Genomic DNA, 27,763 nt, shown 5'->3' with positions numbered 1-27,763 from the left:
AAGTTGCACCATTATCAACTTCCAATCAATAATTTTCCTCCAAATTAATTTGTTATCTGTCAAGACACCAATATTATCAGACCTTATATTTCTGTATTTTAAATTAGAAAAACAAGTGTTCTCTGCCAACCTGGCAGAGAGCACTTGTTTTTTCTAATTTTTCCCTCTTCCATTCTGTTTAAGTGACCATACCACCTGAGATTAGCTCTGCTAACACATTCCTGGATGCTAACAATGTCAAGTTCTTTCCTAATATTCACATTTTTGATCTGATACTGCCATTGATGCCATCTGTACACTCCACTAATCTTTTTCAGAACTCTCACATCTGTGGTCTCCAATCTTTGATTTAGTGTTTTATTTCTAACCCAGCTCTCAAATGCATAAATTAAAATTGGTCTGTTTTGATTTAATTTAGTGTTTTGACTAATTTCTTTCTAATTCTACATAAATTTATTCAGCTGACTTCCCACCATACTAGCTTTACTAATTCAGTTGTCTATTTCCACATTTAATTTACCATCTTCACTAAATATTGTGCCTAAATAGCTGAAATGTTTTATTTGTTCTATAGGTTCACCATTCAGGATAGAGTTGTGTATCCTGAATGGATACACAATAATGTTTCTGTCTATTTTCATTGTCTTAATATTTTGACATTCCTATATTTTGATAGGCAAGTTTTCTTCCTCAGTATTATACTTACGTATTCCAAATATTTTAATTGAAATATTGTTTACAAAGATCAACACAACTAAACATATTTGCTTTTGTATTTTTATTATTATTACTATTTTACAGCTTCTCAGTGGAGTCGGGATACTTATCATGGGAGAACCAAATTAACCATTATACACACAAATCTTATCATACCTCTCCCTGAAACCATTCGCTGGCATGGAACTCGCAACCAATTTTGACAATCCATTCCACTCTCCATGCCAAAAAAATCTGGTCTTCACACCTCTACTAATCAAACTCATGGCCCCTTGTTCTCTAACTATTGATCATATATTGAAAAATTTTACTTGCACCAATTTTATAAAACCCCTTTAATATCTTAAAATTTTCTGTCATGTTCCCTGTTTTCTGCTTTTCAACTACATTTTGTAATCCACAAACCTTCAATCTATCCTTATAGAGAATATTCTACAGACTTGTCACTCATCTCTGAATCTGCTCTACCATCTCCTGGTTGAAAGAAACCTAGGTGACCATATCTGTGTGCAGTAGTCAAGATATGTCCGAATCATAGCCTTATAAAGAGGGATAATAATTTCCCTATCTTTACTTGTTAGTGTGTTTTTCAACATTGAAGTAATCCTTTGAGTTATTTTACCAACTTTTGCAATATGTCCTTTGTCAACCATTATCCCCCAAGTATCTAGCCATATCAATTTCCTGCAATCCAGTACCATCGATATGATACACTGTATGTAGCCTTTTCAACCTGAAGTGCATAACCTTACATTTGCACCATTGAATTGAGAGTCATTAACCTTTGCTGACAATGACAATTTATTTAAATCTTCCTGCAGGATATCTACATTACCTTTATCAATATTGCTCTTCCTAGTTTGGCATCATCAGCAAACAACTAAATATACCTTCTTAAATCTTTCTCTATATCTTTGATCATTGATATACAAATAAAAGAGTAGTGATCCTGGTGTAGAACCATGAGGTACTCCACTAGTCACCCTCATTCTCCTAGATTCCACCCCACTATATATAACACTCTGGTGTCTGTTTGTCAGCCATCCCTCCTTTCCATTCTACTAGCTTCCTATGCATTCCCATTTGCACCAACTTTCGTAATAGGTTTCCATGTAGTTTTCCATCAAACGCCTGTGCAAAGTCCACAATATCATGGTGTAGCCATTTCCTTTATCCATTTCTGCTGTCACATTTATTATAAAATGTGAATAAATTACTAAGACAGAACCTATCTTTTACAAACCCATGCTTCCCAGTATAGGGTATCATATCTCTATCCACCCAATGTTGGATAAAGGAAATGGCTACGTTTTTTTTATCCAACATTGTTTTCTATATTTCAGAACTTAAAAAATGCATTTGGCACTATTGTTTATGGCAAGTTGGAATTATCAGACTGTGCCTTGAATACCTTTTCACACAGGATCAAATGGAAGAAAACAAAAGTGCAGAAGTCTCGTCCACACACAGTTTCTCAAGATAATATTTTCCTCACTCACTGGAAATCTTTTTTGCTCATCATATTCATTCCAAACAGCTAAAAACTTTGCAGCATTCCTTCTATACAAAAAAAAAAAAAAAATAAAAAAATAAAAAAAAAAACCATTGACTCATTTGGATTCATGGCCCATTCTTTACAATCCTTCTTACCTAATCATACCTTCACAAGATACCTACAAATTTGTCCTCTTCTTTTTCACTTTTTCTAGTCATTCTTTCATCCTCTCACATTCCATACTTTTCATCTTTTAAATCATTTGCTTCTGGCCGAAATGATTAGATTTTTCAGTTTTCATTGTTGAAATCTTATGAACACTGATATCTTTAATTTTGATATCAGGAAAACATGATTTTGTGACACCCTCATCAAGCATATCCATAATCATGGAATCACCATACAGTATAGTCTCTTTACTTTGCTTTTTTCACTATTTAATATTCTCCATACTTTCTTCTCCCCTCTTCTATCTTAATCTTTTTTTCTTTCATGCTTTTCTTTTTGTCTCATTTCTTACTATGCTGCTTCCCCAAATGCTATGCCTTCTCTCTCTCTCTATGTTCACTGGGCATCTACAGATGCCGTATGGTCATTCCGATGCTCAGTGATGTGCCATACCAGGCTTCGCCATGTAGTTATGTTCTTTGCTTTTCTAGCGGCCTCAACTATCTGAAGATCAGTCACTCCACACACCCATCCATCCATCCATCTCATTGATGGTCTACCCCTTCCTCTTTTTCCAGGAACTTTACCTTCTATTACTGTTCTGAGAAGTCCCCCTTCCATCCTTTCTCTGTGTCCAAAATATTTTAACTTTCTTCTGTCAATATCCTTAAGGAGCCTTAAAGTTCTGCTGATCTTTTCTAACACCCATTCATTTGTACGCCTTTCAGTATATCTTCAACAGAGATGTGGTGTTCTGTAACACCCATCTCAAAAGCAGATATCCGTTTTTTTATCTGACTTCTTTAGGTTCAGTCTCACATCCATAAGTTGCTGCTGGAAAAACAACTGCATCCAAAATCCTCAACTTTGTTCCCATGGAAATAGATCCATCCTTCCAGATTTTAGACAGGACTCTGACTGTTGTTTTAGCAATTCCTAACCTTTTTTCTGACGTCTTCTGAACAGCAATTCTTCACATTAATAATAGATCCTAGATACTCAAACTTGCTGACTTCCTCAATTCTTTCTCCATTAAGGTACACTTGTTTCTCAAGAGCTTCTCTGTTTGTATTTCCTTTGAGAACCATCCTTTGAGAATGCTACACCTTGCCCTGTGAAATTCTTCATGCAAAATACCCTATTTCTTTCATTCAAGCAACCTCTCTGTTTTCCTCCTCTTTCTTCACATCTTTCATGTAATCTTTCTCTCTACTCTCACTTTTTGTTCAGTTTCACTTATTTCTGTATTCCCTTCTTTGTTCTCCAGAATACTCGCATTTTTTTTTCCTCCACAAATATTCACTCACCTTTTGACATGCACATTTCTAGTATTCAGATATATAACATGACTGCCCACTTTCTCACCATTTTGCTTATCATCCACTCACTTTTATATAGCAGATACACTGCACCACTCCTTTTATATAGCAGACATAGTGCATATACTATAACTTGCATAAATGCGCCTTAAATTTACTGATCAATGATATCCTATCTACCGTTGTCCTGGTCTGTTTGGCATCCTCAATCATGCTACAATATATAAAAATAAGCTTATAAAAGCGAGAGCTTTGTTTAAACTAACAGCCTAACTGTGGTAAATTCAGTGGGCAAAGTCTTGAAACTATTGAAAACTTTGAATATTTGGGAAGTGTATTTTCTAGTGATAGGCCAGAGCTTTTATAAATTTAATAGTGTGTCTACTTTGGGATAGCGAGGGGCCCATTGAAGTGTGATCTTTTGATTAACAGAATTCGCTGTTTGTCCGTTTGTCTTAGGCAACAGAAACATTGAGACTAACAAAAAGAGAAATAAGTGGAAATAAAAGTTTTGAGGTCAGTGTTGGCATAAACAAGGAAAGACAAGATAAAAAATTTGGACTTTAACTTCTGAATTTGTGCGTGAAGGGATTTTGACATTAATTAAAATATATTTATAAAGAGTACTAGAAGAATATATGAAATGCAAATTGAGGGGGAAAATACCAAGAGGAGGATCACAAAAAAGGTGGAGAGAAGAGATCAGATAAGAGAAGATTTAGAAAAATATCAGCTGGAATGCTGTTTATGAAGAAAGAACTTGGAAGCATAGAAAGAAATGGAGCACTTTGATCTGCCTGGCTTGAGAGTTTCTGTTGGTGCAGTTGTTGATAAAGAAGAAGCAGCATTTAAAAAAATGCACATTACATTTCACAGGCTAAATTAAACTTATGTAAGAAACTAAATCTAACAAAACATTATTGCTAATTATGAAAAACAAATCATTAACATATCTTTTTATAGATACATGACACATTAGATTAGCTTTCCTTCCCTTTTACACTTTACAAATAAGTATCACTGTAGAGAATGATGGAGACTCTCAGCATATGAAATAATACCCTTGTTTTATTTTTACTTTTCTTTCAGTTGAAGTACAGCACAAATTTTTACATGTCACTTAGTGAACAGTAGTCTTTAGTTCCACAACAGTGTGTGCTGGCATGGTGATCAGTCATACGAGGGCAGCTCACAAATGGTTCAAAATGGTAGCTGTTATAGATATACAGAGAAGTGACTGTTGAATTCCTTACTGTGGAAGATGTGAGTCTAATGGAAATTCTCACCTATTTGAAGAACATACTACCTTACCCTGCAGAAACATGGAGGTCCTTCTTCTCCACAACAGTGTCCAAGTTCACACCAGTTTGAACACAAGGGATGCAAGTTGAAACATTTGACTGGACCGATTTTCTCCATCCCAACCATATCCCAGATCTGACTATCACCTGTTTGTTCCTCTGAATGATGTACTCTGAAAATGCCATTTTCCAGATGATAAGCTGAAACAAGCTGTTTGTGAAGAGCTTTGATGTTAGACCTATACATGATCAGCATAGCATCTTTCTCAAAAGTGCATAGAGAATGATAGAGACTATCAAAAAATGATGGAATGCTTGCAAAAAATGGAGGATTAATCCATGTTAAACTGTTGTTAAAAAAATTATATGTTCTAAAGAAAAATCAAAGCATTACTTTTGTACCACTCCTTCTTGTTTATAGCATATATGATGAACAAAAATGTCTTATTGTGATTTCACATGTGATGGCTGTAGAAGAACTATGTAACTGTATAGTTCTTCTACAGCCATCATATGTGAAATCACAACAAGACATTTTACTCCAGAAAATTTATCATCTTCATGTTACCGTTGACTCTCACTCTAGCAAACTCGATTATACAACTTGCTGTCTTTAAAAAATACGAAAGTCCCAACTGAAATCTCATAGATGCAATGCCATTCTAAAGAAAATTCACTGTAATAAATACATTGCATCTAATTTTATATATTGGATGCAATGTATATTGCATTTTATATATTTGTTCCATCACATTTATATGTATTCAAACATACATACATAACATCTTTGTGTGTGTGTGTGTGTGTGTGTGTGTGTGTGTGTGTGTGTGTGTGTGTGTGTGTGTGTGTGTGTGTGTGTGTGTGTGTGTGTTTTACAAATATGTATATTTATATATCCATCTTATATTAATGCTGTTTATTCTTAACATCTCTTGTTTCAGATAATTTATCTGAAGAAGACACCTGAAGAAGCATATCGACCATTAGTTAGTGGATCTAGTCCTCCATTTGTTCCATTCAGGTAGAATATATGCATCTGTGCATATTATATACCATGTAGTTTATCATTTGAAAATAAATAGTTAGCTATTATCTGACCACCTTTTCTGGATAGTTGCATTTACTTTTTTTGTTTATAGCAGCACTCTTAACTGCACTAACCCATCTGTACCATGATTTTCCTATATTTTATTTATTTTTTCTCCCTTGCTATTTTTGCTTCAGATACAGTAAATTTGTTCCATCACAGTAAATTTAGAAAAGAAACACTGTTGGAATCTGCATCTTTTCTTTCCTCAGAAATCAACTGAATTTAAATAAATATGGATGCAAGAAATTTCCCAAAATTTGAGAAACATTAATCCTCAGAGATCCCAGTTTACATCCTAGGTCTTCTAAAGACATCCATAGATGGTGTTCTCATCCAGATAGGACTCTAGTATTATCTGCATGTTTTGTTTAGTATGGTGTTGCTTTTGTGTGTGTTACAAGTGTTTACACTTCCTGAAGATGTCTCAGTGACTGAGACGAAATATTGGAAGAATAAAAATAGTTTTTAATCCTTTCCCAGTGCTATAAATACTCCATTAAACTGCCAACATGATGTCCTCCCAGCATTTAAGCCTTAACACACATTTATTTCCGACACTTGTTTGTTAAAGCAGTTTGCTCATGCATGCAAGACAGCTAATCTTGTATATCTGTAAATGAAATAATGTGGTTTGACTGATTTAAACTTTTTCATGAATTTTACACAAGTGGGAATTGTATTGATGCTTCAACATTTATTATTATTATTATTGGAAAGCTAACCTGTTGAGCTCCTATGAACATTTTAGTTTCCACTTACCAGTTTGTTATGTTTTGCATGCGATATCGAGCAGAATCATTCATTAGATCCGTATGTACTACTTATATATGAGGGTAGTCTGAAAAGTTCTCAGCCTAAAATGAAAAAACAAATTTATAATTTCAAAATTATTTTTATTTTTCAACATAATCTTCTTAAGACTAATACATTTATTCCGGCGATACTCCAGCACCTCTTGATTTGAAGAAAAACGCTGACCAGCAAGGAAGAGTTTTAGCATTGGGAAGAGATAGAAGTCAGAGGGAGCCAAATCTGGGGAATAGGGTGGATGTTCTAACAATTCATAGAGCAGATCCCCTAATTTTCCCATTGCCAAAACTCCTTTGTGGGCAGGTGCATTGTCCTGATGAAGGATGATTTTTTTATCCTGCAAACCGGGTCTTTTCACACGAAATTTTTTATCTAGTCTGGTTATAAGATCAGAATAATATTCCCCGGTTATTGTTTTACCCTTTTCAAGATAATTAATGAACAAAATGCATCCCAAAACACTGATGCCATGACCTTTCCTGCTGATGGAACCGACTTTGTCTTCCTTGGCACCAGCTTCTGTCCACTGTTTTGACCTCTGTTTGAATTCTGGTGAATCCAAGTCTCATCCATAGTAGTAATAAATCAATGCACAAAATCAGTTTTATTCTTGTTAAAATGCTCCAAGCACTATTCAGAGATTTTCATGCTAGTGCGTTTTTGATCTACTGTGTGCAAGCATGGCACCCATCTTGCACAAAGCTTTTTCATTTGCAATTCTTCATGCAAAATATATCCTATCATGTTCTTTTGAAATGCCTATAGCCTCAGCAATTTCATGCACTTTGACTTGCCGGTCATCCAATGCCATATCATGCACTTGATGAATGATTTCTGGTATTGTTACACTTTTTGGACGTCTTCACGTGGATCATCTTCAAGGCTGGTACGGCCACTTTTAAACTCGGTAGCCCATTTCTTAATTGTCGAAAATGAAGGAGAAGGGGCCCATAAACTTCTATGAACTTCAAATGAATTTCTTTTGGCGTTAAACCTTCTTTTATAAAGAATTTTATAACTGCATGATACTCAATTTTATCCATTTCAAGGGGTACAGACAACACTTTTGCTTCAGACAGCTGTATAAAACTACTTGATAGAATGACTTGCAATTTCACATGGATGCTTATGACAGATGTGCCAATTTGGAAAAAAAAAATCTTGCTGATGTGTTGCTATCTATGGTCTAGGCTGAGAACTTTTCAGACCAGCCTACTAGAGCTTGCTAAAATAAATAAAGCTATCATTGCTCTATATAAAGAACTAATTAATATTTTAAGTGCTGAGCTGTGATCTTCAAGAATAGCTGTTGGGTTTGAATTCTGCTGCAGGCATAGATCATGAATGTCTAGATGGGAGATGAATCTCATTGTCCCTCCTTATTGAGTACCATGCTTGGCCTCTCGAGTAGTGACCTCAGGCAATGGCTGCTTGTGATTATCGTTGTTTACACAGTGCTTCATTGTGTTATGTCTATTTTTAATTAGTTTCGAGCATATACCTTTAAAGTTTATGAGTGTATATATGTGTGTGTGTGCATGTGTGAATTCCAGCCATGAAGAGTTGTAAACTACTTATAATTGCACATCATTAGTGGGTTGGTAGGATTCATATATGTGTAAATGTGTGTGTGTGTGTGTATACACACACACAAGGTGATTCCAATTCCACAACTTGTCATAAACTTTAAAGGTGCATGCTATTGCAAAATTAATGGAAAATGAATATATGCAATGAATCACATGATTGTATATAACCATAATTACATACAACAGTTGCCTGAAATTGTGTTCACTAATAGGTTTTTCCTGAGATGTGGCATTTGCTTGTTCTTTTAATGTTTGTAAATGATATGTTATTGATTTGCAGTGGAGAGCGAGTTCATGTTTATGAGGCTTTCTCTAGTCTTCAAGTTCTATGTTCTTGAATGTTCAGTTGTCTTCATCATGCTTTTGTGAGCAATGTACAATTCCTGCACTATGAAACAGAAGGTGATGAAGAACTGTGAAGATACCAGCAACTGGCAAAAATATTATCATGTCTCTAATGGCACAAAATTCATGTACGAGAACATGGAAGATTGTAGTGAAACAGTCTCTCTAAAGCAGTTATATGGGTTCTGCATGATCAGTTTCATCTGTATGATTTCCAGCTGGTTCAAATATTTTTTACAGGTGATCATCAACATTGTCATTTGGTATTTTGTCAGTGGTTTATACAACAGTGTATGTGAGATCAACTATTTCTTGTTTATTTTTCACAGATGAGGTGATATTCACTCAAGATGGTATCACAAGAATCACATGTGACCAATCAAAATCCATTTAGTTTCAATCAAGACATCATCATCAGCAGTAGTTCTCTATCAACATATGGACAGGCATCTTGGGTGACATTAATAGAGCTGTATATTTTATCAGACAGCCTTAGAGAACTTCGTACCCTGACTTGTTGCAAAACCTGGTAGAAAGCACTTTCAGTAATATATGCAATGATGTTCTCTTACATTGGAGAAAAATTTAATTCAGTCACCTGCCACACTTCAGTTGTGAGGCTGTAGGTATCTTAATCAAATGGTTTCCTGAAAGATTGAATCAATTATATACTCTCCTCAGTTACCTGACCTAAATTTTGGGGCCATTTGAAATCATTGGTGTACTTTACTGCTTTGGGAATGTTGATGAATTGTTTGAAAGCATTGCACATGCATGCACTCTCATCAGACACCAGCCAGGAACTTTCAGGCATTGCAAGACTGATATCTCACCAAAGACAGTGAGATATAAGTCTTAACACCTGGATTGCTGGCAATGGAGGTGATTTTAAACACCTGCTGTAAGGTACATTTATGTTTGTTTTGCAAGTAACCAAGGGATTTATATTTCCTGATATTTTGCCTTCTATCTATATTTGTCCTTTTACAAACAAACAACAAAAAAAGCTGTATCTCAGAAATGCAATGTTTCTGAATTCATGTTTATTAGGACCTTTTTTTAATGTGTAGAATACATCTTTAAAGTTTGACAGGGGCCTTATACTTGTGTATAAAATTTTTCATTCCTAATTGTTCAGGGAAAAAAGTGAAAAGTAAAAAGTCATTACCCGACAAAGATTAGAAATCCTCCAACAGAGAGATCCATCCATATGTTCAGTGGGCATCCATAGATGCCATGCAGTCACTCCAATGCTTGGTGATTTGCCACACCAGGCCTCACCATGTAGTCCTGTTGTATGCTTTTCTGGAGGCTTCAACTCTCTCAAGATCAATCACTCCACACACAGACCATCCATCTCATTGATGGTCTACTCCTTCCTCTTTTTCCAAGAACTTTACCTTTTATTACTGTTCTGAGAAGTCCTCCTTCCATCCTTTCATTGTGTTCCAAAGTATTTTAACTTTCTTCTGTCAATATCCTTAAGATGCTTTAAAGTTCTACTGATCTTTTCTAATGCCTGTTCATTTGTATGCCTTTCAGTATATGGTATCCTCAACAGCCTTTTGTAACACCACATCTCCAAAGCAGCTATTTTTTTCTTATCTGACTACTTTAGGTTCCAAGTCTCACATTCGTTAGTTGCTGTTGGAAAAACAACTGCATCCAAAATCGTCAACTTTGTTCCCATGGAGATAGATCCATCCTTCAAGATTTTAATAGCGAAAGATAACTTCTTTAAAAAGTTATACAACAATCATAAAATGCTTAATCAGCTGCTATTACAAATGAAACAGAATATGACACAAAAGAACTCTTCAGCCAAAGAAATTATTAACAATCTAAATCCCTTTCATGTTTAAGCTTCTCAACTTTATGGCATACCAAAAATTGACAGATCTAATATCCCTCCAATTATTTGATAGTATAGTCAGTTCCGCTTACAGACTTTTGAAGAAGATGTGCAGGTAATCCCTCCTCTTTTATATTTAAAAAAAAATTTATTCATTAAAAAGAATTAAAAAGAAAACTACATCCATAAAAATACTCAAAAACATCATGATTAATTTTTTATATTACTTCTCCATTTACTAATGTATACCACTAACAGAACCTTTGATTTAATAAAGTTTTGCCTTTTTTTCCAGGGATATTTGAATTGCTCAGATTTATTGTAAAGTCAACTTATTTTATTTGGCAAGGCAAAACTTATAACAAATAGATTAAACTGCAATGCACCCCCCCCTCCCTCCTTCTTTGGCTAATTTCTATATCGAACATTTAGAGAACCAAGCACTCAACACAGCTACACTCAAAACTGTAGCCTGCTTCTGCCACATAGATCATATGTTTCCATTTGACCCTATGGACCAAACATATTAGATTCATTTTTACTATATTTAATCGCCAACATCCCACAATACACTTCACTTCAGTAAGGAGAAAAAGAATCAAATAACTGTCTGTCTTTTTTTTTTCCACATTAGTCACATATTTCAAATGATTCATTGTCTTTTTCTATTTATAGAAAGCCAACGTGGAATATTTAAGGTCAAAGCTGGATAACTGGGCAGAGACCTCCATGTACCACTAATGTTACTATTCCTAATGTTATTGTAATGTTGTGGAGATTCGACCAGGCCTTCTCATGGTGTATCATGTTAGGTATCTACCTGAATATTGAACAAATGAAGATGTTCTGCCAAGTAAGGATTTATCTGACCAAATTGTATTCTTATTGGCTTAAACCATAATGCAGAATGATGATACAGCATGACAGAATTTCATGCCAACTAGGCTATCTCCCGATTAACCAAGGCTCTCATTGTTTTCCTCAGGAAACCAAGGTTAACAAGAAGTTAGTTCAAGATTGGCACCTTCAACATAAGACACATCAGTGGAAAAGAAATAGAACTAACAGAAGAATGGATAAGTACCAGATCAACATAATAAGTATTACCAAAATACAGAAGACAGAAAGGTGAGATCTTTCTAGGCAACAAATCATCATCATCATCATCATGAACCATGGGCTCACTGCCCGTTGGTGTCCAACGATTCCTTCACTATCTTCTTCCACCTTTCTTTGTCCAGTGCACAGTGTCGCAGTTTTGTACACTCATTCCATACCATTCCTTTATGTCTTCTATCCATTCTCTGTATGGTCTACCTCTTCTGTTTACACAATCCATAATACCAAACATCAATGTCTTTATCTTCCAGTTCTCACTCATTCTACAAATGTGTCCAAATAATTGCAGCTTCTGTTTTATAATCTTCTGCATTAGATTCTGTTTTGGTTGTATCTTCTGATAGAGTTCTTCATTTGTGATTTTCTGTACCCATCCTATTCTTATAATCTTCCTGTAACAAGTTCTTTCAAATGCCAAAATTCTTTTTCTTGATTCCTTATTTATTACCCATGTTTCAGATCTATACAGTACACCACTAAAGATGCATGTTTCCAGTACTCTTAGTTTTGTTTGCATGCCGATCACTTTACTTTTCCAGATGATCCATGGCCCTTCAGATTTGTTCTTCCCTTTGCAATCCTGATCTTTATTTCTTTTTTACGGCCCAAATCGTACATCATTTTACTTCCCAAATATATGAATTTTTCTACATTTCTATATCAATTCCATCCACTTGTATCTTTTGTTTCACGTTCTTCTCACCAAATACCATTGTCTTTGTTTTTTTCAAGTTCATAACAAGTCCATATCTCTTCCCTTCCTTTTAACAGTTTCATTGTTTTTTGTAGTTCTCCTTCATCTTCTTTAATAATAACCGTGTCATCTGCAAATCTCAGATTGTTAATTCTCTTTTGGTGTACAGGCAAATAGAAGATGTTATATTAAGACAACAGCAATCAGGGAAAAGGAGTAACTATAGTATTCAACACTAAATATGAGGATAATCTTCTTTAATGGCAGGCAATATCAAGTAGAGTGATGTGACAAATATCAGAATGCGGATTTGGATAATGAGACTTACTTTTGCCTGTGGTCCCATAGAAGGTTCTACTAAGGAAGAAGTTGAGGAATTATTTTAATCATTAAAGAAGGCAGCTGTTCAGATCCTTGTTGCAGATCTGAACAGTAGAGTAAGAAATTATTACCAGACATAGAAATGTTTTGGGGAAATTTTGGAGAAAGAAGCAAGTTAATAATGCTACCTGCTTATAATAATAATAATAATAAACTGATAATAACTACCTGCTGGATTTCTCTTCAGAATATGAGCTAATTATTACTGACACCATGTTTCAACATAAAAATGTGCACAAATTATCATGGAGAGAACATGCAGGAAATGAAGGCCTTATTGACGTTGTTATTGTTGATAGCGAGTTTTACCATTGGTTCATATTGAAAAGAAGGATGTGTAGGAAACTTTTAAAATGAACCAAAGTTGAACACTTTTAGAGGTGAACTGTAGACTGAAATAGACAAACATTCTGCAATAAAAAATTAAGAGTTGGAAAGCAAAAACCAAAAATTGGAGACAAACTCTGAAGAACACATTGATTGATTCAGCCAGAGAGGCATGTGCTGAGGTAGTCTGTAAGGATAGAAAAATCAGAACTCCATATTGGACTCAGGAAGTTAAAGAGGCAGTTAAGGAAAAGAAGAAAGTATGTTGCAAGTGTTCCTGGCAAGGAAGTCAACTTGTGCTCTTAGAGAATACAGAAAAGAAATCGAAGCACTGTGTAAAACTAGCTAAACAAAAGTGATAAAAAAAGTTTAAAAAGAACATATAAAATAAATATATGGAAGGTGGTAAAATATTCTGGAAGCTATTGCAAAAGTTCAGAAATGGAGGAATGAGCACATAGATGATAAAGATATGAAAACTGAAGAGAAGTATATTCTAGATGTCTGGAGTAATTACTTTGAAAGATTGCGAAATGAAACTAGCAGTGACAGCATGGTGGTAAAAAAAAAAAAACACTTCACAGAAATACATATCAATATTCGAAGTAGAAGAAGCCATCAAAAACAAAACATAAAATGTGAAAAAGATCTTCTACTACAGCTGGAGTAGATAATATTTGACCGGAAATGCTCAAGTATGGAGATAAAAAAGTTTTACAGTGGCTGCACTGCATAATTCAAAAGGTCTGGTCAGAGCAATGAAATTTAGATGATTGGAGTAGAGTTCTCATAGTATCCATCTGTGGGAAATGAAACTGAATATGAGAATTTCAGAGAAATTTCTCTGTTGAGTGTACTTCGTAAGATTTATGTAAGTATACTGGAGACAAAGTTCAAAAAATTGTGGAAGGGAAGCTTGGAGAAGAACAAGCTTTTCAGGATACAGAGGTTGTCAGGATCATATTTTCACTTCGAAACAAATAGATGGTTGGAATAGGAATATAAATCATAGCAATATAACAAGGATATGTATTTAAGTTTCATAGATCTGGAAAAAGCATATGATAAGGTATCCAGAGAAAACTGTTCAAATGCTACATTTATATTGCATAAATGGGACATTATATCAAGCATAGATAGTCTGTATTTGAGCTGCAAATCATCATTTAGAATTGAAGGTGTACAGGAAAATGTTTTGATTTAAATCAAGTGTGTAACAATGGTGCACATTATCTCCTCTGTTATTCATCATCGATATGGATCATGTTATGAAAGAAAGTGGTATTATATCTGATATCAAAATTGGAAATGTTAATCTCAGCTCTTTACTTTATGCAGATGATGTATTTCTAAACACACCCAGTAAGAGTCTGCAGAATTCCATGACGATGAATAACTTTGCCCATTCTTCTGCAAGCTTGATTTCCTTTCCATCAACACTCTTTATATTGGTTATTGCTATGTTCAATTTGTCTGACATTGTTTTTTTTTTCTTCTTCTAGATGTTGAGCTTGAGTCTGTTCCAGTAGCTGACTTTTTGCTGCTTGCCCTGATTTCCTGCTGAAAACAGTGCAGCCATGTTTAACTGGGTGACATTCCATGAAATCTTGTCATGTTGTGTTATCATATTATTTGTGGTTGAAGTCAATAGTGCGTACAATTTGGTCAGCCAAATCTCAAATCGCCAGTCCCTTCTTTGTTCTTTCAGTACTTCAGTGGATACCTACTTATGGGTTTCACTTCGTGAAGCTATATTAGTATATCAGAGATTGAGGGGTTATCTCTGGATGTTGAATAAATGTGTGATTAGTAGGGATGTGATGGCTAGATTTTTTGCTTGGAGAGTTGTGAATGAGTGGAATGGATTGCCAGAGTCAGTTGTGAGTGCCTTGTCTGTTAATGGGTTCAAGGAGAGGTATGATAGATTGTGTGGATCGATTTGGTCTCCTGCAATGAGTCTTCGGACTCCATTGAGGTGCCCGTGTAATAATAATAATATTTGATCTTATTAGATTACCTCACACCAGATGTTTTCAAACTCACTGCTAGATGAAAAACTTATTAGTATTTATTACAGTCATATGTCTCAACTCTAACTGGATTCAAATCATATAATATCATTAACAGCACCCCCCCCCTCATCTACTGCCCTGTCTGTCTGTCCTTCCTAAAACTACTGACTCTTTACACTTGATGCTACTTAGTATGTCCCCTGATAGCCAAGTCTCACTGATGCCTGCAATCTGAGGTCAGTGTATCACCAGGGAAACAAAGTCTATCCCTTTGTTTCTGATACTCCTAGTATTTGCATACAGATACAATAAATTACCTGCAACTTTTTTCTATACTCTTCTCTGTAGTGTGTGACACAATTGGACAACTTGTATAGATCGCTCTTCTTATTTAATGCTTTACTTATGCAGACATCCTTGTACTTGCTTGTTAAGTGCAAACCAAATGAACACAAAATCATTCTCTACTCATCATTCCATGATAATGCCCATTCCATCATTAATACAGTTACACACAGATTCTCACCAATTCTGCCCCCACAGTCTGGTTGCCTGATTCTGTTTTAGGTCTCATACCAATTAATTATTTCTCATGATTCCTGTTACTAAACACATTCAAGCGTAGGCTATCCCTCGTATGTAAATCCATTCTTTCCTCAACCTTACTTCATGCATCCATTCCTTCTACACAGTCTACACTTCAATCCTTTCTTTTAGTGTTACATGGTGATCAGCATTCATTTTAGAAATTATGGACTTTACAACTGTGTTATAAATGGAGTTTACACTTCAAATTGTTTGCCATCATAGTCTTTCTTAATTCATTTCTTTTTTAGGTAATGTATACTTATGATTTTTATTTTCTCACACTGTATACTAAACACTATAATAGTACCACATGGTTAATTTCACATTATTGCTAACTTTCTATCAGCAGTTTTGTCTGTTACTTGTCAAGAATCTAATAGTATCAAATCTTATATATTAGACTTCTGAAAACTTCTTATTGCATCAGTCTTCCTCGATTCTTGGTCTCTCTCTCTCTCTGGGACTTTTTCGTGCTATTTTGGCATCAGCCACCTGTTTTGTTGTTTGATTGCAGGTAAATCTTACCTGGGATACTTAATAGGGAAATTTTGTTTTTATTTTATTTCCCTCTATAAATGACCTGAAATATAGACAGAATTTTTTGCCTCCATATTTGAGTATTTCTGGTTCATTATCATCATCTATTCCAACTGCCTTTTCACATTTCATGCTTCTGATGATTTTTTCTAGCTCACGTCTTGATGAATGTTCTGATTACATTCTTCTTGAATATATTCTTCCACTGTTCTGTCAATACTTGAGCTAGAAAAAATCATCTAGAATATCTTTATATTCATTTACGCTGGGTGATATACAGGGTGTTCGGGATAAATTTGACAGTTTCGTAAGGAAAAAGAAAATCTTCTTTGTATCTATTAAATTTAATGAATTGACAAAAAAACATTACAGGCAGAGTTAATTACAATACTATCAACAAGATTTACTCAAAATAACCACCATTAGCATCGATCACAGCTTCAATTCTGCTTCGGAACCTCGAACAAGCTGATGCTACAGTCTCCCTGGGAAGGGCCGCAAAAACTGTTTTAATTTTATCCATTAACTGGGCTTTTGTATTACTGGAAGTGCGATTGGTGTCTTTTTCAACTGCGCCCCATACAAAATAATCCATGGGGTTAAGGTCTGGGGAGTTTGGAGGCCAAACATTTGGACTGGTGAAGTCGTAGAAATTTTCAGACAACCATTTTTGACTTTTCCCAGAGGTGTGGCAAGGGGCCGAATCCTGCTGCCATACATACGGCCTACCATTGGCTACCCTTGTTATCCAGGGCTTGACTACAGTTAGCAACTCCACGAACAAAGCCCGAATTCCAATGCCAGGGTTCTTCAACACCTGTTCCTGCAGATTTGCGAGGAATTCTGCTGTACGAACGCAATCAGATCGTCTGCTAGGGATCTTTCTTCTTGCTACATCCTCGTAGTCACCATTGCAAGTCTCTAGTTCATGCCTGATTGTTTTTACTATATTCAGGGAGCATTGGGCAGCAGTCGTAATATCCTTATTTTGATGGCAGGCACGAATCATCATGATACAAGTTATTCTCTTCCATGATTCAGGTGGGTTCCAGCTATCCATCCTTTCTGACATCTTGTATATGAATGAAGAAGGGTCCAAACTTTTAAATGAAGAGAAGTGTGTGTTAATACATGTAACTTACGGAAAAATATAATTAATTATAAATATGTCAAATTTATCCCGAACACCCTGTATTACTTCACTGTTCACAGTCCTTTTTCCCTCCATTTCTAAGCTTTTTCAATAGTCTTCAGCACAGTTTGCCACCTTCCTGATTTATCTTCTATATTCTTATTAAAGTTCTTCCAATGACTTATTTTGCTACACTGTATTTGTTGAGGGCACCTGCTGACTTATTTGTTAAGAATTTTCTATATGCCTCCTTCTTTTCTGGAGGATTGCCTCTTTAACTTCTTGAGGCCACCATGAAGTTTGAATTTTCCTATACTTTCAGACAATTTCACTACATGCTTCCCTTGCTGAATCTGTGAGTGTTTTCTTCAGAGTTTACCACTGAGTCTTCAAGTTTTTTTTTTTTTTATATATATGTTGTTCCATACACAGGAGATTGGCTGGTCAACCTATAGTACCGTGTATGGGTAGTGGGTTGGGAAAGGAGGAATTTGTTTACATTTGATTTGAGTGACTTTAAGTTGTATTCCTTGGAAAACACAGCAGGTGGGAGACTGTTCCACAGTATGTTCTGTAGGTTGAGGTGAGTTGTGTAGGGTAAGGCTTATCAAATCCAAGCGAGGAGTGTAGTGTGCTGTCGTCTGCAAAACTGTGTATTGGGTTGGAGGTCAATTGCAGTAGGTCATTGATATAAAGTTGGAAGAGGGGTTGGTGAGAGGACAGAACCTTGTGGGGACCCCAGCATTAATTGAGTGGTGAGAGGATAGGGAGCCGTCCACCATCGCACACAGTGTGCATCCAGACAGAAAACTGGCAATCCACCTACAGAAGTCCTGGGTCAGACCGAATGATGGTAGTTTGCCTAGTAGGCCTTTGTGCCAGACCTGGCCAAAGGCTTTGGAGATATTTAATGCAACCACTTGAGATTCGCCAAACCTCTCTATAGCATTTGTCCAGAGATGGGTGACGTGTGTGAGTAGATTTCCTGTTGACCAGCAGTGGCGGAATCCGTACTGGCAGTCATTTATTTGGTGAGTGTCTTCAAGATAGTGTAGGAGTTGGGAATTGATGATTTTTTCCATTACCTTTGACAGGACTGGTAAGCGAGATAGGGCGGTAATTAGCTGGCAATGACTTGTCACCCTTCTTGGGAATGGGCTGAATATAGGCCAATTTCCAGTTTGTGGGCTAGATTCCAGTGGTGTAGGAGAGTATATATAGGTGACATAGGAGAGGAGTCAGTTCTGGAGCACAAACTTTCAGAACAATTGGGGGAATGCCATCAGGGCCAGTTTTTTGTGTCTAATTTGGACAGTAATTTTCTGATCTCATCCTGGCAAAAGGATATAGGGGCATTGTATGTTGGGTGTCTGAAATGGTTGGGGGACATTTACTATCGTCAGTTATGCATGCACTTGAAGCAAAGTATGAGTCAGAAGATTGGCTTTTTCTGTGGGTGATGATGCAGTAGAGCCATCAAGGTGTAATACTGTTGGACAGAAGTTACAGCCTGCTGCTTTGGAGAGAGACCAAAAGGCTTGGCTGCCATTTGGACAGGCTGCTAGTTTCCTGCTTTTTTGCTCTTTTGAACTCTGTTTTGGATGAGTTGATTGTTTTTTTTGCATCTATTATGGGCTTCGGTGTAAGCCTTGAAGGATGATGAGGTTCTTGATTTCAGCCAGTTGTGGTACGTCTGGTGTTTCATCTCTACAGCCTTTTGGAGCATGGCACATGTTTTGGAGAACCAGGGTGTAGTTAGGGAGTGGCAGTTCAGAGTGCTGTGTGGAATGTATGTATTCATGCCGGTGAAGATTACTTTGGTAATAAGCTCGGTGCATATGTTTGGGTTGGAAGGCTGGAAGCAATAGTCCAGCCATGGGAATGTGGCATAGAAGTTGCGGAGGCTGTCCCACTTGGCACTGTTATAGTGCCAGACTACTCTTGTATGGGAGTGTCTGTGTAAACGTTGTTGCATGGGGGAGGAGATGAGCACTAGGTTGTGGTCAGAATTGCCCAGGGGGATCGCTACTTTCACTGTGTATTTGGAGGGGTCATTGGTGAGGAAGCGATCTAGGGTGTTCGGGAATTGGTTTGGGTTATCTTGTATTCTGGTTGGCATCTGGACAAGTTGTGTAAGGTCGTTAGTGATGGCAAATGTTTTGGCATCTCTGCCTGCAAGATCTGTACAACTGGAGGAGAAAAGCCAGCTAGTGTTGTGGACGTTAAATTCTCCTAGGAGGATGTTTTCGCTGTTGGGAAAGTGTAATTGGAGGAGGTCGACTTTTAGGGAGAGGAAATTAAAGAGCTCTGGATGGTTGGTTGCGTTTGGGGAGCGATAGAGACAGCAGATGAATTGGACTGAGTGGAGAAGGAATATTTTCAACCAAAGAAGGTCAAAGTTGGGTGATTCTATGTTGGGTGCTCTCTGGCAAGATATGTCAGAGCAGATGTATGTGCAGACACCACCCTTGGGGTGAAAGTTGTTGGAGAGTGAGTAGTTTGGAAGGTTGAGATAAGTGGTGCTAGGGGGGGGGGGGGAGGTGAGATTTGAGTTTCTGCCAGATGGAGTAGGTGGGGTTTGGTAGACTGTAGGTGGTAGAGGACACTATTCAGGTTGGAGTTTAGGCCACGGATGTTGGTGAAGTGGATGTGTAAGGTTTTGCGAGTCGTATGTTGGACTGCATGGGTCTTGCACATTTCCTATGTGGTGCCTGCATGCTGGTCTCCATGGTGGCTGCTAGTGGCATCACTTGGTTTTTTCACCAGTTTATCTTGTCTGTAGTCAATAGTCCAACTGTTGTCACCATTTTGACGTTTTTCTTCGAGTTGTCTTCGAAGCTGGCATCTTTGTTATCTTTGTGCAAATGTTAGGTCTGGTTGTGCACATATCACGATTCGGGACAGGTGTCCTTGAACTTGTTGTTGATCGCTATTATTATTTTTGATGTGCTTGTCGGCGTGTCGCAAGTCATTTTTACTAGGCGCAGAAAGTTCGTCCCATCCTTCCTTTTATTTATAGGCCCGAAACGATGGCAACTAACGATATTCTTAGGATCACTGTTGCATTCTTCGGCTAGTTTGTTGATGTCCTCTTGTATCGATTTTCCGTTTTTCGCCGGGAAGTTCAAAATGATGGCGTTGAGTTTTTTGTGTTTGGCCTCCCTCAAGTTGTTTACCATCGATGCGATTAGATCGTGAAGTTCTTTCGCTGACGGAGTGAAGCTTGCGTTGCGCTGGTTTTCGATTTGTTCAAGCTTAGCTTCGACTGCACATATTTTGTCGGTAAAAGTTTCATTTAAAGCTTTGATGTGCTGTTTGAGGTTTTCGACACGTTTGGTTTTTTTCTTGAATAATATTTGCATATTTTAGTTGATTGCCCCTCTGAAAACTGTCTGACTTTGATTCTCTTTTCCTTACCTTTAAAAGTTTGTTTTTTTAAATACCTTTTAAATAATAATTTAATTAAACAGGATGTGCTGAGTAGTGGTTTTGGAGAAGTTGGGTGTGTGTGTGTGTCGGGGGGGGGTGTAAGTGGAGTTGCTCAAAAAAAAAATTGCCATAAAGACATATCAAATGATTTCTGGTATGAAGAATGCAGGGAAATTAGCAATTGTGTGACACTGATTTATTAGCTTAAAGCTCAATTTTGTATACATTGTGGCACTTCTTCAAAAAAGCAAAAAATTAGGATGTCAAAAACTGGTATTTATCATAAAAGCCACCAGTAAAGAAATCAACAATTAAATAGTTCAACAGATAACAATTACTCACTATACATGATTAAATGTATTGTGTATCATATCATAATTCATATGCTGGAGATTTTTGATGAATGGGACTAGATAGGCTTTTAAGATAATTACTTGGTTTTTGTTACATTGTGTGTTTGAGTATGTAACATATCAGAAAATTGTTTGAATTTCCTTGCAAAATTGTTGTAGAGTGTATAGGGCATTTCTGCTTGCTGCCAAAGTACATGATTTTTATTTGTTGTGTAGAATGTGTAGATTATGATGTCTTCCATTTCCTTTCTTTTCTTTTTGGTTTGAGAATAAATATTATAAGCAGATGGAATGTTTAGCTATTTTCTATACTTCTAGTTAGCTTATGCAGTCCTTTGAAAAGCATGCTCTTGATATCTACTGGTTAAAATCAAAAATTTGGCTCTGCTGTGTTGACAATATTTTTATCTTGCAAAGATCCACAGAACTAAAAGAATTTGAGGTACCTAAAGAATCTGCATCCTCACTTAAACTTCACACTGGAATTGGAAAATAACAGATCCATTCCATTTTTAGATATCCTTCACCATGTCTCTGAGCAAAAAAACTTACTTATTCCATGTTCAGAAAACTAACACTTACAAGAAATATTTCCATTCTGCTTCCTTTCATCTAATAATACAAGAAATAGCAGTCATCAGAACCCTATGGGATAAAGTATCATCATCAAATTCCTGATATATACATTCAAGGGGTGTACAGGATATGAAAGTACTACATGAAAAACTTGCATCATTACTAACTTACTATCTACACTTTTCCTCCAAATCAATCTGTTACCTGTCAAGACTCCAACATTATCAGATCTTATATTTCTGGTCTTCCTCTGGGTCTTTTTCCTGCCAACCTTGCAAAGAACACTTGTTTCGCTAACCTTTCCTCTCCCATTCTGTTTAAGTGACCATACCACTTGATATTAGCTCTGCTAACACATTCCTGGACGCTAACAATGTCAAGTTCTTTGCTAATATCCTCATTTTTAATATGATATTGCCATTGATGCCATCTGTTCACATCCCTAATCTTTCTCAGGACTCTCATATCTGCGGTCTCTAGTCTTTGGTCAAGTGTTTTATTTCTAACTCAGCTCTCAGATCCATAAGTTAAAACTGGTTTTGAACACTGTCTTGTATACAACTAATTAGTGTTTTGACTAATTTCTGTGTTATTCCATATAAATTTATTCAGTTGACCTCCTACCATACTGGCTCTGCTGATTCTGTTGTCTATTTCCATATTTAATTTACCATCTTCACTAAAAATTGTGCCAAAGTAGCTGAAATGTGTTTTATTTGTTCTATAGGTTCTCCATTCACAATGCAGTTGATATTTTCAGTGTTTCTGCCTAATCCATTCCATTAAACTGAAGGGTTATAGAATCTGTCGCTCTTGTGGCATTTTTTTTTATATAAGAAACTGGTTTTATTTGGTCATTTAACGAATGAAAAATGTACAAAGAAAAAAATATGGCCAGTTTTGCCATAGTGAACTTGCCTCTTCTTCATGATAAAAGACAAAGGTAAGCAAAAAATACACATTAATAAACAGTCGAAAACACTAGAAGACAGTGAAGTGTGGCATGAGTTATCCATTTTCTAGTGTTGGGTTTGTCTTTCATCCAACCTTACATTTGCTAGCTGTTGTTTGACCCCACTTTCAAACATAAAGAAAAATTTTTATTGTACTGCACCACTCTGTGTTTGAAATCACACAATTTTTCTGAGGGAATCGAGCACCAATTAGCACTACAGCTATGAGAACTTACTACAGGCCGAAATTGTCTTACTTATATATAGAGTTTCTCGCAAGATTCATATTTTAATGAGCGGTGCAATGAAACTGAAATTAATCAAGCATAAGAATCAAGTTAAACAAGATATTTAATTCTCTCAAAATATTATTCTTACATAAGAAACAAGAACTCTATTAAGATCAATACAATTAGAAAACAATTTATGCATTCTATAAAGAAATTAGATTCTACTCAGCTGAGTATATCATTTACTTCTAGAACTTATGTATAAGGCTTTCACAATTCTCATCTGTTATGATTTCAACTTAGTTTCACTTTAAACAACATCAATATTTAGCAAAACATTTAAAAGTTAATTCTTTTTCATCTCAGAGAAATATTCATAAACTTCAATTTATCAAACACTTAACTGGCAACTTCAATATCTATCAGAGGATTAAAATAGTTCTTAAAAGGTTCAGTCTTAAATATACATATGTATTGTGAGATAACACATTCAAACACGAACTATTTATTTAATGAAGTTTCTATGTGTTATCTCACAATACACATTTTGTTTTGCAAGGAAATGTTTTATATCACTCATCAAGCTGGACTAGCTAGCTTCAGCAACACAAAATTTTACCAAGTTCTTTGGACACAAGCAACACTATCACACGTTAGTTATAGAATAGATATTCTTACAAGTATGATCATCATAACTTGCACATTTTTGAAAATTCTTACATCACTTATAGGCACTCGATAATCTTCCACTATAGACGACACAAAACTTGTAGTATCCCTGAGTTCAACAACTTATTTGCCAACACTGGAAAAGATATTTTCTTGCTCGTAATAACTTGTCTTATGATAAATCTCAATCATATTATTATTATCCACTCACTCAGGTAAATTCCTTTACAAGGTGACAGGAAACTATAAATAATTATGAGTTCGAAGTCAGATTCATTAAAATCGGAACAAGTTTCCAAATCTTTGTTGCGACATTCAATCTCAAGTTAGGTCATGTCTCACTACCTATCTACACTCACTCCATTTTCCTTTTGGTTCCTTCTTCCTCTATCTCATAAATCCTCTCTCTTTTTTCTGTCCAAACCACCAAATTATCACGTGATCGTTGTACAGTTTTCAATGCTAAGGCACACTTTCATGAAATAACTTAGTTTTCTGACAGCAGCCAATCAAATCACATTAGCAGAGTCCATTAGAAATACTTTCACTTTCCGTAACAACAAATAAAATGCATATATTACAGTTCACTTAGGATACATTTACAAGTTATATTAATAATTTATACAAGATAAAATAACTAAAAAAAATTACAATTATTATTTCAATGAACAAATAATAGTAAGTGTTTAAATTACAATTTATTTAGGAGCAAACTTAGCTCAGGAAATGCAGTTTATATTAAATCATGAATGAAGTATTAATAAATCATAAAATTCTTCATTCACAATTTAACACTAGCATTGTTTGAAGATGATTAGCTAAGAAATTGAAGTCAAGTATGTGCAGCAACCAAGTCATTATTTGATCGCTCACATAATAGGACTCACTTAGGATGAGTTCTTGGTTTTTGTTTAGCTAGCTGTGTAAAAAAATAATACTGCTGGATTCTTTAATCTAATGAGAAAATTATCCTCTAGATATGGCATAGAGGTTTTGTCACATTTGATATGATGATATGCATTTGAAGAGTAGTAAACGTTGTTTTTGCCAGGGAACCAGGGCGAACAGCGACAAGTCAGCTACTGGAACAAATCTGAAAACAAACCCCAACTCAACATCACCAGAGTTAAAGATCGGTACTGTCAACATAAGAAGCCTGAATGGCAAAGAAATGGAGCTAGCTGAGGAATTAGATAAGTACCAGATCGACATAATAGGGGTGACAGAAACAAAAAAGACCAAAACTGGTGAGATCTTTCTGACCAATAAATACAAAATGTTATATTCAGGCAATGACAATCAAGGAAAAGAAGGAGTAGCCATAGTATTCAACACAAAATACGAGGCTAATCTCGAATGGCAGTCAGTCTCAAGTAGAGTAATGTGGGCAAGTATGAGAATGGGGAACTGGACAATGAGACTTATTTGTGCCTATGATCCCACAAAAGGTTCTACTAAGGAAGAAATGGAGGAATTTTTTGAGGCTTTAGAAAAAGCAACTGACACAATGAAAAAGGAAAAGTTGGTCCTTGTTGGGTACCTAAATAGCAGAGTAGGAAATGATTTTGGGACATACAAAAATATTTTGGGAAAATTTGGAGAAAAGAGCAAAGCTAATGATAATGGCAAATATCTGTTGGATTTCTGCTCAGGACATGGACTGGTTATTACTGACACCATGTTCCAACATAAAAATGTGCACAAATTCACATGGAGACAAGAGGCAAGGAATAAGAAAAGTCTTATTGACTATGTTATTGTTGATAGTGATGTTTTCTCCCTGGTGCAGGACACCAGAGTGTACAGAGGATTTGAAATTGGAAGTGATCACTATTTAGTCTTGAGCAGGGTAAAATTGAATTTCATATTGAAAAGAATAACATGTAAGAAAGTTTTAAAGCGAATAAAAGTTGAGCAGCTCTCAGATGTGAACTGTAGACTAAAATTCACAAAGATTATTGAAGAAAAAATGAAAGAGTTTGAGAACAGGAATCAAACCTTGGAGATTTAGTGGCAAACTCTGAAGAAAACATTGAATGCTTCTGCCAGAGAGGCATGTGGTGATGTTGTCTGCAAGGATAAAAAAATCAGAACTCCCTGGTGGACACAGGAAGTTAAAGAGGCAGTGAAGGAAAAGAAGAAAGCATATCAAAAGTTCCTGTCAAATAAGTCAGCTTGTGCTCTTAGAGAATACAGAGACAAATGCAAGAATGCTAAACACTGTGTACAACTAGCTAAACAAAAGTCATGGGAGGAGTTTGGCAAGAACATAGAAAATAAATATCAAGAAGGTGGCAAAATATTCTGGAGGTTGTTGAAGAAGCTTCTGAATGGAGGAAAGAGTGCTGTAAAAGGAGTTAGAGATGATGAAGGTGATATGAAAACGGGAGAAAAAGATATTCTTGAAGTATGGAGTAATTACTTTGAAAAACTGCTAAATGAAATAAGCAGTGATGACAGCACAGTGGTAAAAAACACTGACCAGGCATGCAGTCAGGAATACGTATCCATACTTGAAGTAGAAAAAGCCATCAAATGCTTGAAATGTGGAAAGGCAGCAGGAATAGATGATATTCGACCAGAAATGCTGAAGTATGGTGGTATAAGAGTCTTACAGTGGCTGCACTGCATAGTTCAGAAAGCCTGGACAGAGGGACGAATTCCCAATGATTGGAGTAGAGCTCTCATAGTACCCATATATAAAAAGGGAAACAAAACTGAATGTGAGAATTACAGAGGTATTTCCCTACTGAGTGTTCCTGGCAAGATCTATGCAAGTATACTTGAGGAATGGTTGAGAAGAATTGTGGAAGAAAAGCTTGGTGAAGAACAAGCTGGATTCAGGCCAAATAGAGGCTGTCAGGATCAGATCTTCACTTTACGACAAATAGTCAAGAAAGCATGGGAATATAATAGAGATCTGTATTTAAGTTTTGTCGATTTGGAAAAGGCATATGACAAGGTGCCAAGAGAGAAGCTATTCAATACGCTACAGTTATATGGTGTCAATGGGGCATTATATCAAGCAATACTTAGTCTTTATTTGAGTTCTAAGTCAGCAATTAGAATTGAAGGAAGTACAGGAAGATGGTTTAATGTTAAATCTGGTGTGAGAAAAGGATGTACATTATCCCCTCTGTTATTCATTATCTATATGGATCACATTATGAAGGAAAGTGGTATTAAACATGATATCAGAATTGGAGATGTTAATGTCAGCTCTTTGCTTAATGCGGATGATGTTATACTTCTAAATAAGTCCACTACAAATCTGCAAGATTCTCTGACTAAATTGAATAGCTGTTGTACAGGGTGTTCGGGATAAATTTGACATATTTATAATTAATTATATTTTTCCGTAAGTTACATGTATTAACACACACTTCTCTTCATTTAAAAGTTTGGACCCTTCTTCATTCATATACAAGATGTCAGAAAGGATGGATAGCTGGAACCCACCTGAATCATGGAAGAGAATAACTTGTATCATGATGATTCGTGCCCGCCATCAAAATAAGGATATTACGACTGCTGCCCAATGCTCCCTGAATACAGTAAAAACAATCAGGCATGAACTAGAGACTTGCAATGGTGACTACGAGGATGTAGCAAGAAGAAAGATCCCTAGCAGACGATCTGATTGCGTTCGTACAGCAGAATTCCTCGCAAATCTGCAGGAACAGGTGTTGAAGAACCCTGGCATTGGAATTCGGGCTTTGTTCGTGGAGTTGCTAACTGTAGTCAAGCCCTGGATAACAAGGGTAGCCAATGGTAGGCCGTATGTATGGCAGCAGGATTCAGCCCCTTGCCACACCTCTGGGAAAAGTCAAAAATGGTTGTCTGAAAATTTCTACGACTTCACCAGTCCAAATGTTTGGCCTCCAAACTCCCCAGACCTTAACCCCATGGATTATTTTGTATGGGGCGCAGTTGAAAAAGACACCAATCGCACTTCCAGTAATACAAAAGCCCAGTTAATGGATAAAATTAAAACAGTTTTTGCGGCCCTTCCCAGGGAGACTGTAGCATCAGCTTGTTCGAGGTTCCGAAGCAGAATTGAAGCTGTGATCGATGCTA

General features: G+C 36.2%; 1 protein-coding gene across 2 annotated transcripts in view; it reads left to right on the top strand.

Moving 5' to 3' along the window:
• Nucleotides 1-27,763, top strand: part of LOC150093032 (dual specificity protein phosphatase CDC14A-like) — a 382,808-nt gene that overhangs the window by 152,786 nt on the left and 202,259 nt on the right. For both annotated transcript variants that reach the window (XM_090413766.1, XM_090413767.1), the window contains one exon: nt 5,942-6,021. In XM_090413766.1, the coding sequence (XP_090269892.1) occupies nt 5,942-6,021 (80 nt within the window). The remainder of the gene's footprint in view (nt 1-5,941; nt 6,022-27,763) is intronic.

Source organism: Typopeltis vanoorti, chromosome 24 (genome assembly GCF_054136105.1).
Source record: "Typopeltis vanoorti isolate ZY-2024b chromosome 24, IOZ_Tvanoo_1.0, whole genome shotgun sequence".
Classification (NCBI taxonomy): domain Eukaryota; kingdom Metazoa; phylum Arthropoda; class Arachnida; order Uropygi; family Thelyphonidae; genus Typopeltis; species Typopeltis vanoorti.
This window is presented reverse-complemented; position numbering and strand designations above follow the sequence as displayed.